General features: G+C 41.5%; 1 protein-coding gene across 1 annotated transcript in view; it reads left to right on the top strand.

The window, feature by feature from the left end:
* The first annotated feature begins 12,405 nt into the window (after positions 1-12,405).
* Positions 12,406-16,178, top strand: part of atxn10 (ataxin 10) — a 96,457-nt gene continuing 92,684 nt past the window's right edge. Inside the window, exons 1-2 of the mRNA XM_088646651.1 lie at positions 12,406-12,563; positions 13,427-13,615. Coding sequence (XP_088502777.1) covers positions 12,433-12,563; positions 13,427-13,615 — 320 coding nt within the window. The 5' untranslated portion in view covers positions 12,406-12,432. The remainder of the gene's footprint in view (positions 12,564-13,426; positions 13,616-16,178) is intronic.

The raw sequence follows: 16,178 nt of genomic DNA, 5'->3' as shown, positions 1-16,178 counted from the left end.
AGAGATTTGGTTTCAGTGGCCAGTAAGAAGGCGAAGCTTCAAGCAAACTAGAACTTTATTACAAGATGCCAGGAATAACAAACCACGATACAGGGATTAGTGTCCCTGCTAATGGCCCACGCACACAGCCCATTTCAATGGCCTGCAGACCTCTCTTTTATAGGCTCCACATTTGCATTCATGCAAAAGAAGTGTTGAAAAGCAAAACCAATCGCAGCTGTTTCCTGGATCTGGCCACCCCAACACAACCAATCCTGGCTCTCACACACAGAAGGATGCCACACGGAATAGCAAGCATGCACAAAAAAAGAAAAAGGAAAGGAAAAAAAACAACGCACCAACCAGGCACGTTTTCGTTATGTCTCTCAGTTCCTAATTCTTCCATTGCAGTCCAAGAACTACTTGCACAGCCTGTCAGCTCAAGTGCACAGCCTGTGAAAAACAGTCCCAGTTCCTCTTCTTTCTGGATACAATATTAAAATGTCGTTTAAGCACATACAATATCTGACCTTGCAGATTGGAAGGTAAGGAAATGGTAAGAGGCAAATCTGTCACAGTGATTGAGTCAAGAAATGAAGATCCCACATAATATGAAAAGGTGGTCATGATGAGAGTTGAATTGGGAGTCCCATGGGTGGCTTTTGCAGGTTTATTTTGGGTCAGGAGGAGGCTGGCTTCCAGGGAATGATTACATCAAGATGCCTGGGATTAATAATTTATAAATAAAATCCATACTTTGATATATTTGATCCTACGTGAAAGTTAGTTTTAATTTTGAAGTCCATTGAAGTGAGAACTGATTAATTGATCAGATAAATAATTGAACAGAAAATTGCTCAGCTTTGGTTTGATGAAATTAATGGGGTACCACAGGGATCTATATTAGGACACCTGCTCTTCCTGCTTTACACTGATGACATAGACTCTTGCAAAGAATCCTTCCCAGTGGTGGTTTGCCAAATGTGAGCACCACATGGGAAACCTTGGTCACTTTTGGTGACATGACCCGGGGTAACTGGCAATGCCTAGAACTCTACTGAGGTTCTATCTGTGTGGAGTTTGCATGTGTTCCCCATGTTCGAGTGGGTTTGGGTTCACAGTCCAAACACATGCTGGTAGGTTAATTGGTTTCTGTAAAATTGGCCCTGGTGTGAGTGTGTGTCTGTGTGTTTACTGGTGTCTCGTTCAGGGTGTGTCCCTCCTTGTGCCCGATCCCTGCCAGGACAGTCTATGGCCCCTCCTGTGACCCTGTACTGGATAAGTGGATTAGAAAATGGCAGGGTGGATACACAGTCATCGAATCCTAAAGTACTACATATATACTAAATGACATATCCTTCAGCAAATGTCCTCTTGCTGTTGAAATCAAGCCATTTGAATTTAGCCTACATTCTGTGATTTGATTTTATTATAACTGCATGTCTGCATTGGACTGGCGCCCCCTCCAGGGCATATCTTGCCTGGCACCCATTGCTTGCCAGGATAGGCTCTGGTTGCCCCGCGAACCTGAATTGGATGAAATTGTTGGAAAATGGATGGATGGATGGATAACTGCACGTGAAATTATGTTTCTCTGGCATCATGCAGTTTTTAATTTTTGTCTGTACATATAGCAGCGCTACAGAGTTTTGAGTGAGGTGGTGAGAATTTAAGCTCCCATTTTCTATAGAAACCCCCCCCACCACCAAAATAAATAAAAGTAAAATCACAGCAACAGCAACAGCCGATGAAAAAAGATGATCCCTGTCTTAAAAAAGTCCAAAACATTCTGCCTGAAATATTTCTTTTCTGACACACAAGGAATCATTATTATTTGCTAAATGAGCTAGTAATAAGAAAATATTGTATAGTAATTGCTTACAGCTGGGAATTGGAGGAAACCTGGACGTGATTCATAGTTGATAACTCAGACTCCCTCCTTTGTTTCTCTCAGCCTAAACAAGTGAGAATTTGTTCAATTTACAGTCTTGCATTAGAACTGTTGTCTCTTGTTGTACAGCCCCACTGTTAAATTACATTGTTATTGACTTAAGCTCTTCTACATGGATTGTTTGCTACCGTGTTGTCATTTTGCTATCATTTCCAGGGCTGTTTTTGTTTAGTTTTTTTTCTACAAACTGCTGCAACGATTGAAATTATAGAAAACGGTAACCCCCCCCACACACACAAAAGTAGATGACATTTTGGCTTGATTGAACCAGAACTGTCGGTGTTCAAGTTATTGTACAAAACTACGGGTAGCCTCTGTTCAAGCAACTGCAGAGCAAAATGCCACACATGTGGTACCAAATGTTATAAAACCTATTTGCTGGAAGCCAAAAGCAGCTTTAATGAGTGTATCTGAAATGACTAGTTAAGCCTCCACACATTTCAATGGTAAAAATAGATAAAGAAAAATGTGAACTGACTTTGCTGAATGGAAGAAATGTGTCAGGCTTGGACGTTTCTTTGTGGTTTCTGGTATATGCGTTAGCAGATGCCCCGGTGTCCTGCTATGTCGCTCGACACCTGACATTAAAGATGTCTCCAGACAGCAGCAACTTGGGGCAGAAAGGCCCTGGCTCGCGCCCACAGCCAATCTGAGACGAGCCTGGGAAACCCGAATGTGTCGTGGCACATGGTTCTCCGCTCCTTCTCTCGCTCTTTTTTCCTGGCTTCCTCCACCTCGCCTTTACCGCAACACATGTTATAGGATATAAGTGAGTTCTTCTAATAAAATCTTGGCTGTTTTTGTATTTTTGTAAACCACTGTTTCTCATTATACAAAAACTCAAACTTTCAGCTTCTCGTGATGCGTCCAGAAGTCCTATTTCCTCGCAGTTGTAACAGCATTGGGATGCTCCAAGGGAGAGAGTTTGCTCAGGCTTACCCAAGTGTTGTGTCAGAGGCAATTATTTGTAGGACAGGTCATGCATACTAGTTTCGACCCCTGGTAGATGACGGTGTGAGACACACGGGGGAATGAACAGGGCAGGTTGTGTTGCTTATTTTAGTGAGTAGGGCTGCACCTTTCTGTTAAGGTACCTGTAAGGAGCCCAAAATGCGCAGCAAGGGGCAAAGGCATAAAAATTCATAAAGTGGACACTCAACAGGGATGAGGTGAGACTGACCTTTCCAGGCATGCTTTTTCAAAACGCTTTATCCAATACAGAATCATGGGAAGGCCGTAGCCTATCCTGGCGAGCAATGGACACATTGCATGGGACGCCAGTCCATCACAGGGCACACAAAGACACAGACACTGTCATGCCCTCTGCACCCAGAGGGTGCTCCTGCTCTGTCCTGTCCCTAGTTTCCTAGTTTTCTTTACTGTCTTCCGGTGTCTCTGTCTCTGGGGCTATATATTTCCGGGTCTCTGATTCTCCTTCGCTCATTATTGACGTTCGGATGTCCTGAGACCCACCTAGCATCCAGGTCGCCCCACGTCCGCTGCCTGAGGGCATTAGTTTCTATATGACTCTTGCACTGCTGAGCCCCGGGCTAATCCCCCGTTAAGCCACTAAGCATAGGGTCTTTTTCTGCTCTCCTGCCTCTCCACGGTTCGTCCCTTCCGACATCCATGACAGACACACACACTCACACCAGTTCTATTTTTGTTCCAGCAGCCAATTAACCTACCAGCATGAATTTGGAACATGTGAACCTGGACAGAACATACAAACTCCACACAGATAGTGCCCCAGGAACTGAACCCAGAGACTCAGCCTCACGAGGCAACAATGCCGAACACATTGCCACCCCCTAAATATTGATTCAGGTCCTTCTTGTCCTTTGGGATATACGGTAACTGCTAGGTAAGGAATGTAAAAAATGATCCTGTATATTTAAATGATGTGAAAATGATGATGTACATTTAACACATCCCTACATTATGTGAGACATAGAATAAAAAACATAGGTCTTTTACAAATGGATTGGAATGGTATGGTTCTATTATTTTTATGCTGCTCGTTTTTAATATAAATTATATGGGTACTCTGGCATACTTGTACAGTCAATCCAATTTTTTTAAATATAATGCCACTAACTAATGCAGAAAAAACTAACAACCAACATGAATTGTTTTCATGAATTGTTTTCATTATAATACACCCTTTCATTATAATAACAGTGTCTGGCACAAGAGTCATCTCATAACCCTGTCGCTGAAGAAACACTATATCCCCACTGTCTCAGACTCTGAAGAGGATTACTGAAAGTAAAAAAAATAGGCTGCTGCATTCAGCACCAGATAAAAGAAGTTTCTGCTTTCAAATTTCTGTTAGCTTTCAAGTGATGTTTTACAGAATTCCATTAGATGGCAGACACATGCAATATTCAGTCTTAAGGTGTGATTCCAAACTTTTCAAGTACAGGAAAAAACAAGGTTCCCATTCTGGATTATCATATTTCAAGAACAAACAAAATACTGTTTAATAACTACAGCTTAGAGACAGGAGGGTAGAAATCTTTTTTAAATTAGAATTTACAGTAGCTTTTAAGGTGGGACCCTCAGAATCTCTCTTCACTTCAGGCCAGTGTAGCATACAGATATGTCAGCCTTGAGTGTCTTGTCTAGTTGACAGTGAAAGTGCTCCACCTAAACTCCAGAGACACACTATTAGAGAAGGAACGTGACTGTCCATAATACACAGCATGAGCCTTAACCAAGAGCCATCCAAAACTGAAACAGAAACCTTGAGCAGAGTATGCAGGAAAAAAGTCAAGCCAAAACCTGAAAAGTTTCTTGTGCTCATGAAAAACTTAGAGTTTGGGGGGTTTTGAACAAAGCGGTGAAGAACATTTTGTGTGTGTGTGTGTCTAGAAAGTAGAGAGGGTTTTTGGGGTTGCTCTTGATTATTTTTATTTGAGGTGGAGAAACAAATAACATGCAAATAATTGATAGCCATGGAATGTTGGTGAAACATTCATGAAACAGCATCTTTCTATGAGCTTAAGGCTACATTCTCCAAGTTATGAATAAAAAATATTGAAGAACAGTAGAAATTTAATAACAGGACCAGGCTCTCCTCAATTAAAAACCTTAAAAATGTAATTACAAAGCTCTTTCCAAGAAGCTCATAAAAATGAGATATATACTGTTTCTAGTTTGTATTTCTGTTATAGTATTTCAGCAGCAGGAATCCCAGATGATGTACACTAGACATAAGAGACAAACTGTTTATCGCTAGTGAGTAAAAGCTGGATGACTTTCAAGAGTATGATTATAATTGCGTGTCAATTGAAATACAGCCTTCTATTTTATCAGTACTTATGATACAGTGTTACATGAAGATGTTTGCAGAAAAGGGTTAACTTAAAACAGAGTGAACTGGATTATGCTATCAAAGAAATTAGACAGTTGTCTTATTGTTTGTTGTTTTGAACAGTACTAAAAATATATCTTAGGTAATGGTTATAAAGATGCTGACCAATTCTGTGATAAAAACACAATGTTCACCTGGGTTGCTTCTGGGTGCTCCAGTTTCCTCTCACAGTCCGAAGACATGCTAGAAGATTAATTGGCTTCTGTAAAATATGGGCCCTGTTGTGAGTGTGTGCGTGCTTGTGTCGGTGTCTGACCTGTGATGAACTGACATCCTGACAAGGGTATGACATATCAGCATAACAGAATGTCAGCAGCATATCAGCAAACCATTGTTACTTTGACTGTATGTTTGGGGTCACTGCCCTGTTGGAATGTGAATCTTCACCCCAGACTTTTACCGACTAAAGCAGGTTCTCCTCCAGGATTTGCCTCTGTTTGTCTCTACTCAATTTTCCCTCTATCCCCACAAGTACCCCAGTCCCTGCCACTGAAAAGCATCCCCATATTGTCACGATCGCAAACCCCTCCTCTTAAGGGCGCTCCTTAAGCCCTTCCTCGTTCTGCCTCATTCCCCGCACCTGTTCCTTATTCCAGCCCCTTTTCAGTTCCCCCTTAAAAACCAGATGCAGACGATAATGGGGGCTCTACATTGACTCCTGGTTCATGTGAGCCTGGCTCCATTATGTTTTTAACTTTCTGTTCCTGTTCCCCCCCGCCGGTCCCGACCCAGTTCCCGTTTTTAATCTCCTGGATGGATTGCCTGGCCATGGACTTATGCTTGTGTTCTGGATTTCCCGTTTGGACTTCTTCCTGGATTGTTTGCCCTGCACTCACTCCCCCCTGGACACCTGTGCATTCTGGACACGCCCCCTGTCTCCATTCCCGTCTCCTGCTTGACTTTTCCCTCAGTGTTTCCTCACTACTCCGGATTGTGTTGTCTGCATAGGGCCCGGAAAGAACTGTTCCGTGACACATACAGGATGATGATGCTGCCATTGCCAAGCCTTTTTAGCTGTATGCAGATTGTGACAGGCGTAGGGCTTTGCCTTCAGGCCAAAGAGTTCAATTTCTGTTCTATCAGATGAAACAATCATCTGTCTTGGGGTCTTCCATATGATCTTCTTGCAAGCCTTTTGGAGTCCATCTAGAGGTTGAATCTGTGTAGTGCTGCAGAGATTTCTGTTCTCTGGATAGATTCTCCCATCACAGCCTTGGAAAACTGTCTTGGCTGGTTGCTCAGTTTGGAAGGATGGGCTGCTCTAGGAAGAGTCTGGATAGTTCCATATTCTTTCCATTTTCTAATGATGGACCTGACTGTGCTCCTGGGAACTTCCAACACCCCAGATATGTCTTTACACCTCTGCCACCTCACAATTCTATCACAGAGCTACATGGATAACTCCTCTGTCTTCATAGTAGGCTTTTTGCTCTGGTATGTCCTGTGAACTCAGGGATCAAGGCTAGGCAGACACATTCTTGTGAAATCATGTCAAGCAATTGAACTGACCACAGGTGGACATTTTGGAGTGATCGCACAAAGAAATTCAATGAGCACCCGGGTTCCATCTGGAGTATCATAGCAAAGGGGCTGAATAAAGGCATTTCAGATTCTTTTTTAAATTACATGTAAATGACTTGCAGGACTTTCTTTCTTCTTTGACATTATAGACTAATACTTCTACTGACGTTTGCAACATACAGTAGATTGTGAAAACTCTCAAGTGGGAGTGAATGTTTTATGAAGGCTCTGTTAATATATATAGCCAAAGTATGCTGTACTGTATATATGTATGGTCACGCTTCTTTGTGTTCACAATTTAAAAATGCAAAACCCTGCCACAAACACATATGGTCAACATTTATTATTCAGCATATATGAAGAATTAAGAATAGAAAATGTCACTCTAAGTGCATCACAGTGGAACTTTATTTCGGTAGAAGTGCTGTATTGGTTCTGAAACACCTCTTTTACAGTTAACAATTTCAAGCTTGTACATGTAGTTGCTCTAGGAAGAGTGTCAGGTGATTTTTCAGTAACATGAAAGGCAAATCACACTCTTCCTCGCAAACGCCGTTCCATTCCTGTCACGCCCACCACTCTCCCTCGCAAACGCCATTGCATTCCCAAACCCACTGTTTCACAATCACATTCCTAATTGGACCCATCACATTCCCACATGCACCAGATTCCACAAATTCTCACTCCCAAACCAATTATCCTATAACACATCCCTTTCCTTTCAGTATTTAAGGTTCCCTCTCACTCCACCCCTTGTTCACTGTTGTGAAGCCTCTTGTAGTATTCTCCTGTGTGCATTGTCAAGCCTTCTGGCTGATCTCCTGTTACTAACTCTTTGCTCCTACCTTTTGGATTTTGTCTTTGGATTGTCTTTTGGAAATCTCCTGTTGTAGGACCCTTTTGGCTTCCTTATCTACCAAGCCTCTGGATCTCGTCTTTTGGATTGTTTTTTGGATATCTCTCGTTACAGGACCCTTTGCCTCCCTTCTCGACCTAGCCTCTGGATCTTGTCTTTTGGATTGTCCCTTTGCTACTCTGTGTTCTGTGGGATTCACGGTCACGCACAAGGAACCTCCTATTCTACCGATAGGTTCCCTGACAATGTGCTTGTATGCCATAGTCATTCATTGGCATTTTTGGTACGTAGGGTTGTAAAATGAGGGGAGAAAGGTTACATCAAATGTAAATGCATGTGAGCTCTTTAGAAGAATAACACATTTATAGTCAGAACATGGGCAGAAAACAAAATGTATTTACAATACAAAATTACTACATAAGACACATTGCATGATATTAACCAGTTACTGTATGAAACATCAGAACAAAACCATGCATCTCGGAAACCTGTATCCTGCAGTCCCAGAATGTTAGCTAGCCCTGAAACCTGAAACATTATTCTGTACAAGGCCTACACAGACTAAAAGAACAAACCCTGCATCTTAAATAAAAGAATCTGACTTGGGACTAAATTTCCCTTGCTACAGCCCAAAAGTGAATAGGAATCATTCTCCCTATTCTCAAAATAGATCACCAAGTAGCAGACAACATCTTTAACATTTCACAATAAAGGAAATCCGAATTTCCTCAAATTAATAGGTCCCCAAGGTCTCTAAAATAAGGTCCGCAATCTGATCTTGCAGGGTTCTCTCACATAGCACAAGGTTTGGGGAAGAGGAGTTTGAAGCCATTGTTTTTCTCCTGTCTCTGACTTCTCCCATCCTTGCTTTCCCTTTTTTTCCCATGTTCCCTGTATTTATGCTATGTTTTGTTTTAATGAAGGTTCTAATTATTTACCATAAACTTAGTTAACCAGAGTAAATCACCAGAAAATCCCCTTTTGATCATTTATGTTCACCTGCTCTCGGCTCTCTTGCAGCTAGGCAAAACCTCAAATTATATCAACCATTCTCACACATTTTGAATGAGGTCTTCAGTAGTGCAATACGATGTGAACTGCACATGTGATAGATTTTCTAACCCACTCATGGATACATAGGATGCAACAATATATAATCTGAATATATTAAATCTAACTGGAGTTAGTGGATGAATTCCTCATGTAGAGGAACACCACCTACTCCTAGAAACAGAAATATTTGTCTGATTCAATAAACGTTTTGGAGGGCTTTAAAAAAAGCTTTACCTCAGCACTAAGCACAATAACCAAGAGAGAAATATACTAATCAATTTAAAAGATGTCAGATATAGCCCTCGACTATTATTTACCAGTAATTTTTTTTTCACCATCTGGGAAGTCATCCATCTGCAGTCGACTGAGTTCTAATAGCAGCTAGAACTACTATTACTGAGGGTGTTGTTGACTGATTACCTGCCAGGAGGTCACTTAGCCCACTGAGGCAAATACCAAGATTAAAAACGGTCTGAAGACATTTGCCTTTTATGTGATAAAACCTCTGAGGTTGGACTTTCAAGAACAGAAGCTAGAAAGTGAATAAAAACAGTTCTCTTCCCTTGATAAAAGCATTTCACATTTTATTTTCCATTCAGTTCATTCAGAGGTTGTTTAAATTGACAGTACTTTAGCATTTTGGGGGAATTTTCCAGGCAAAAAAAAAAACATTCAGCCAAATAAATGTTTCAGTACATACTTTCAAGAACTGTCATGAACTGCATTTAGCAATTGCCTTCTTGAATTGTTTCAGATTTGTCCCTCCCTTACACTAAATAGCATCCCCCTTAAATTAATAATAATAATAACAGTAATAATAAACTTTATTTTATGTAGCGCCTTAAAAGGTGGCTTCTCAAAGTGCTTTACAGGATGACAATAACAATAAATAAGAAGAATACAACAAAAAATAAGAAGAATACACAAGATAAGACACAATTACAATTACAATTACAACAATACAACAATAACAATAGAGGAGACCGTGGAAGGTGGTACTAAGAAGAGCAGAGGGGTGCAGAATGGAACCAGTTAAGTAAAGGCTTTTCTGAAGAAGAGGGTTTTGAGTCATGATATGAAGGAGTTTAGAGAAGGTGACTCTCTGATATCCTTGGGCAAAGATTTCCAGAGCTTGGGGGCATAACAGGAGAAGGCCCTGTCACCCATACAATGTAGACGGGCTTGGGGGACAGTAAGGAGGGCAGAATTTGAAGAGCGGAGGTTGCGAGATGGGGAGTAGGGTGATAATAGTTCAGACAGGTATTGAAGTGCCAAGCCATCCAGAGCCTTATAGGTGAGCATGAGGATTTTAAAGTCTACGCAGAATTTGACCGGAAGCCAGTGCAAGGACTCCAGGATAGGAGTAATGTGAACACTTGCACTAGACCTGGTCAGGATTCTGGCTGCTGAATTTTGGACATACTGCAGTTACTTTGTCCAAGGTTTTGAAATGTTTGTAGCCCTGACAGATGCTACAGATGCTATAGATGTTACCTATACAATACCCTTTTAGCTCATTATTGGAGAAAAAAGATATTAAAAAGTGAAATGGTAAGAATGAGCAATCTCAGCAGTCAGAATCTCAGCTCATATCTACAGTACGTGTTGTCTTCTCGATTTAAGACTAAACATCACTTCTTTTAAAAATTACAGCATGGTGACTTTTTGCCCTAGTGACTTCCCCTTGCATTAATTCCAGAGCAGCAATGTTGTTTTTGCCATGAGGTCACTAAAATTGCTAATGGAAACACTATTTGCAATGAGACCTTACTGTTGCAAGCATGTGATACATACAGTACTGTACTTTGCCTTTGATGCCCACGGCCTTCAGTCTGAGAATGAATCTTTTACGAAACACAGTATGATACCTTTATGAAAATCTGAACTAATTACTAAATGGAGTTTATATAACTGTCACGCCATCTGTAGCCAGAGGGCGCTCCTTCTCTGTCCTGTCCCTAGTTTCCTGTTCTTGCTCTCCTTCCGGTGTCTCTCTTTCTGGGGCTATATATTTCCGGGTCACTTATTCTGCTTCGCTCAGCATTGACGTTCGGATGTCCTGAGTCCCGCCTTGCACCGTCCGTGGCCTGAGGGCATAGGTTTCTATATGGCACTCCAGAACTCTTTGCACTGCTGAGCCCGGGCTAACTCCCTGTTCCGCCGCTTCGCATAGGGTCTTTTTCGCTCTCCTGCCTCTCCACGGTTTGTCCCTTCCGACATCCGTGACAATAACGAAAGTTAGGGAGGGATCACAACAACCACGCTCAGTCGTTCCCAGCCGTCAGTAATTAGCAATCACTCCCTTCATCCTTCCTCGACCGAACACTATAAATACCAACGCGATATCTCTCTCCCTCGCGTGTGACTTTTGCATCCCACCTCCACCCCAACTCCACCTCTGCAGCGACCCCTTGGTCACCCTGCGTGGGGGTCCTGGCCTCCTCGTCCTATGGCCAGGAGGTCGGCCCTCAGCCAAGTGGGTTAAGCCAAATATCCGCTCCATAATAGTGTCATCACTCTTTGATCTTGGGCGTTGTCATCAGTGAAATGGGCTAGACTAACTGAATGGCCTTCTCTTGTTTGCAATTCATCTACCATTCACATAAAAGCATCCATTATTGCTAATAATGTTCTAAACCCATGTTCCTTTTCCTTTGAATATTACAGTTTACTGCATAAGTTTAGGTTTGTTTTTCTTTTTATGGGTACTGTTCTTCCCTTTTATGTCACTTTAAATCTACACTTTAGATGAGAAAAGCTGAGGACGAAAGACAAAGTCAGCCGTGTTAACAATTTCATTTTCAGCTTCTGACACCTGTGAGGGGTTTATCCCAATCCATGTGAGGAAAATCCTGTCGGGAGGCACAGCGGTACAATGGACAGCATTGTTGCCTTGCAGCACTGGGTTTGTGTGTTTTCTCTGAGTTTGTGAGGGTTTCTTTTGGGTGCCAGGTAATTCTAGGGAAACTGACCCTGGTGTGAGTGTGTGTGTGGTGTGTGTGTGTGCGCTCTGCAATGGACTAGCGTCCCATCCAGGGTGTATCCTGCCCTTCACCCATTGCTTGCTGGAATAGGCTCTGGCTCCCCTACGGCCCTGTACTGGATAAAGTGTTTAGAAAATGGATTGATGCATGATACCTTTTTTTTTACACACCTTCCTAATTTCAATACAAGAGACTGCATTGTAATCGATATCTGAATCTGGGGGACTGCATCGTATACTGAACACTCGAAACTGATTGTTTCTTTTTTTAATGACCCGTATACAGTAGGTTCTGGACAGATACAGCAGGTTGAGGATCAACAGTAGTTAATGTACAGGGATGAATCTTAAGATCTAAAAGTGGAATCTGACTAATGTTGTTTCGAATGAAAAATGTGGGGGACCTCATAACAATGTTTAAAAAAACTTGAAAAAACGAACCGTTTAAAAGTATACTCTTCTTCTTCTCAGCTGGAGGATATCAGCCATCGACTCCTCCTCCAAACAATCTTTTCCACTCTAAATATAATGGCACAAATGGATGCATGAGGGATTGATATTCAAAAACACGGAGGGCAGTTAAACAAAACTGTTCCAAAGAACACCTCTCAAACTACCAGAGCTTTCAATAGAAGTTCCGCCCACACTGATTTTGACCAATGTGAGTCCAATAAAAGCGGAAGCTGGTGGTGTAAACAGAAAAAAGAGAAAACATGGCGGCGCCCAGTGCAATCATGTTGGATTTGGACGTGAGCTTGAGTAAACTGATTGAAGATCGTTCTAGCCGTGGTCATTTGGAAGTATTGCAAAATCTCACGAAGGCTTTCCGAGAGCAGGAATTCAGGTGCGAAAAGTTCAGTGATAAACCACCAAAACCGTTTGCGTTTCTGATTCTCTAATATTGATGTTCGTGGAACAGCGTTCACGATACATCAAGGAGACATACCGGATTTAGTGTCGGGAAAATATGAAAACAATTGAGAGAAGAGAGGCCGTCAAGGTGCAAAATGTACCTCTGTGTTTCAGTGTAGGCGATATATTATTATATTACTCTAAAAGTCGGCCAGTGTTTTCATTTGCTTTTATAACGTGGGTATAAAGTAAATCAGTACAGTAGTATTGTCTTGGCCATGTACATCACGAAGGCAGATATTTAAAACAGTTTTCTTGTACGTTTTTGATATAACCTACAGTACACTTAGAAAACAATCGTGTTGCCACTTACAAACAATGTCTTTTTCTGGTGATGTTTTTTAGAGGTTATGTAAATTGTCCTAAAGAGAGCATTTAGAGGTAATATTGTCCCTTATATTTTGACTTTGACGGTGAAAACGGTAGTCCAGGGGTTGTTTTTGGTCAAAACTGACAGGATACTATATGTGTGTAATAGAAACCTGTATATCACCATTGTGTCTAATATAAAAAAGGTTATTAGTCCACAAAACAGGCAATGCATAAGAAATTGAGGTCTGTGAAGGTGACACTTATGCAATGCTTTATGTAATATGGTAGAAGTCAGCATGCAAGAGCTGAATGTATAAAAAGCATTTAGGAAAAAGAAATAGATAAAGGTTAACTGCAGGACAGTGAATACACACCTGGGTCATATGTGAAATCTAAACAAATCTCAAAGGAAACAAACTTGAATCTTTTTTTGCGGTGTGTCCCCTGTAATGCACAAATACAATTTTTCAATTTCTCTTGCAGAGCCGGTGTGGAGAAGAGTGTGTTTCAGAGTCTGCAGCAGATCTTGTCGAAGTTGTCTAAAGAGATCCATGCTTTCCATGACAAGAAGGAGACGGAGGCTCTCTCCTTGTGCTTACAGATGACTGCAGAGTGCTTTAGGATTCAAAGGAATTCCTGTGTGCAATGTGCAAGGAATCAGTGTCTTATGAGGTACATTAATATTCACTTTACTAACCTGAAAAAGGTCTCTTTGTGCTATTATGACCCCCTTAGTATGTATCTATAAGCTGAGCTGAATATATGGCTTTGAGCAGCTTTTTTCTGTGTAACTAGATAGATAGATAAGACTTTATTAATTCCGTAGGGAAATTAATGTGTTACAGCAGTCCAGCCCAGGACAAGCAAAAACAGACATCAGAATAGTTATAAAAACAAAAGACAACAAAATAAATATAAAATAAATAAATACATAAGTGTGTGCAAAATGTGATGATCATAGTCGTTGTAGAAACAATAAAATATGTGCAAAATGTGCATAGGTTTATACAGACTGATTGTCCAAAAAGTACAATGGAGCAAACATGCTGTCCATAGATGAGCAAATGAAGGGCTAACAGTCCTAGCCTAGTAGTTCAGGTGGGTAGCTGCGTCAGCATGCGTAGGCTGCAAAGGAACGAGTAATAGGTTTATTCCATGCTGAAAAAAAGAAGAAAGAGAACACAAAGTTTTGGCCGTGGAGCCTTCTTCAGATGGCACCACTCCACAAAGTTGGTAATCAAGCTCCTATATTTCTCCTCCCTCCCCTCTCTAATACACCCCACAATTGCAGAGTCATCCGAAAACTTCTGCAGATGACATGTCTCAGAGTTGTACCTGAAGAAGGCTCCACGGCCGAAACGTTGTGTTCTCTTTCTTCTTTTTTTCAGCATGGAATAAACCTATTACTTGTTCCTTTGCAGTCCTAGCCTACGGCAGTGTTATACACCCTAACAGCCACCAGGAGGAAAGACCTGCGGAAACGTTCCCTTGAACACCGTAGCTGGAGCAGTCTGTGTCTAAAAGTGCTCCGCTGCCCAGTAACAGTCCCATGAAGCGGATGAGAGGCGTTGTTCATGGTGGCTTGGTGAGCTTGGTCAGCATTCTCCTCTCAGCCACCACCTCCAGGGGGTCAAGGCTCATCCCCCACACAGAGCCAGCCTTTTTGATAAGTTTATTGAGCCTATTTGCATCTTTTGTCATGATGCTGCTGCCCCAGCACACAACAGCGTAGAAGATGGCCGCCGCCACCACTGATTCATAAAAAAATATGTAGCAGTGTTCCACACACACCAAAGGACCTGAGCCTCCTAAGGAAATAGAGTTGGCTCTGACCTTTCTTGTACAGGGCGTCAGTGTTACCAGACCACCCCAGTTTATCATCCAGGTGTACCGCTAAGTACTTGTAGGACTGTACCCCCTCTATGTCCTCACCCTGGATGGAAACAGGGTTCAGCGGAGACTTATTCCTTCGGAAGTCCAAGATCATTTCTTTGGTCTTGCTGGTGTTAAGCTGGAGATGGTTAAGATGGCACCACTCCACAAAGTTGGTAATCAAGCTCCTATATTCCTCCTCCCTCCCCTCTCTAATGCACCCCACAATTGCAGAGTCATCCGAAAACTTCTGCAGATGACATGTTTCAGAGTTGTACCTGAAGTCCGAGGTATAAAAGGTGAACAGGAATGGAGCAAGGACAGTCCCCTGTGGAGCCCCAGTACTGCTAACAACCTGTTCAGACACACAGCTCTGTATAACAATGGCTTCTCAGACTTACCATTTTACACAGCAGTATGTGATTCTGTTACTGTTGATTTATCACTGGCTGATAACAGTGCCTTCCCAATGTGCCTTGGTAATCTAATCTGCCTTGACAATTGTTTTATGTACTTGAAAAACTATTTTCTAGCCCTGACAGGTTTTTGTCATTTCCAGTTCCTCTTCCTACACTTAATTTTAAAATTAGGCTTATTTATCCCTTTAAAAACTTTGAAAATGTGGTTTTCCTGTAGTCTTTTTAATTTCTGCACTAGATAGATGGGGTTTTGTGTTTTTTTTTTACATGGAGAATGTAATAGTTTTTTTTAATACTTTTTAGCAATTCTCTTTCACTTACTGTTCCATGCTATGTATCCAAGTCTCCAGTTTGCCTAGATTCCTAAAGTGTTGAACCTACTGTACACCACAGATGACATAGGAGAAAGCAGTGAGGTCCCGTAGTATTGGTAAAATTACAATTTTATTACCTACAGTATATGCAGAGTTTAAAATAAATTTATAAGATTTTATTTACTGTGTACCGATCTAAATCGGAATCTTTTCTAGATCATCTTGGGTTGTGGAAAACGCTCTTTGTATTTCTTTTTCTGTTCTTCCCCTATTTGTATTTTTGGTCCTTTCCTTTGCATTCAAAACTTCTTCAGAATGCTACTATGTCCAAATTCTAGCTGGAATTTTTCATGATGGGGGGCCTGGGGAGAAAAGTTTACTATTCGCATCTGTGAATTGTTGCTCATGTGCTTCATGGAACTTGAATATATGGTTTGTCACAAATGACACACATGTCCTATATTGTGGGGAAAAGTATAATCAACTCAAATGATTTGCCCTGCAGATATGCTTTTATCCAAAACTGCTTCAATTCGCACTCATGTTTACAGCTAGCTGTTTTACTGGAACATTTTGACTCAATGGTACAAATTCGGTGTCTCACCTTTGATTGGAACCTATAGTCTTCCA

This window comes from Lepisosteus platostomus, chromosome 9 (assembly GCF_059453375.1).
Source record: "Lepisosteus platostomus isolate fLepPlt1 chromosome 9, fLepPlt1.hap1, whole genome shotgun sequence".
NCBI lineage: Eukaryota > Metazoa > Chordata > Actinopteri > Semionotiformes > Lepisosteidae > Lepisosteus > Lepisosteus platostomus.
This window is presented reverse-complemented; position numbering and strand designations above follow the sequence as displayed.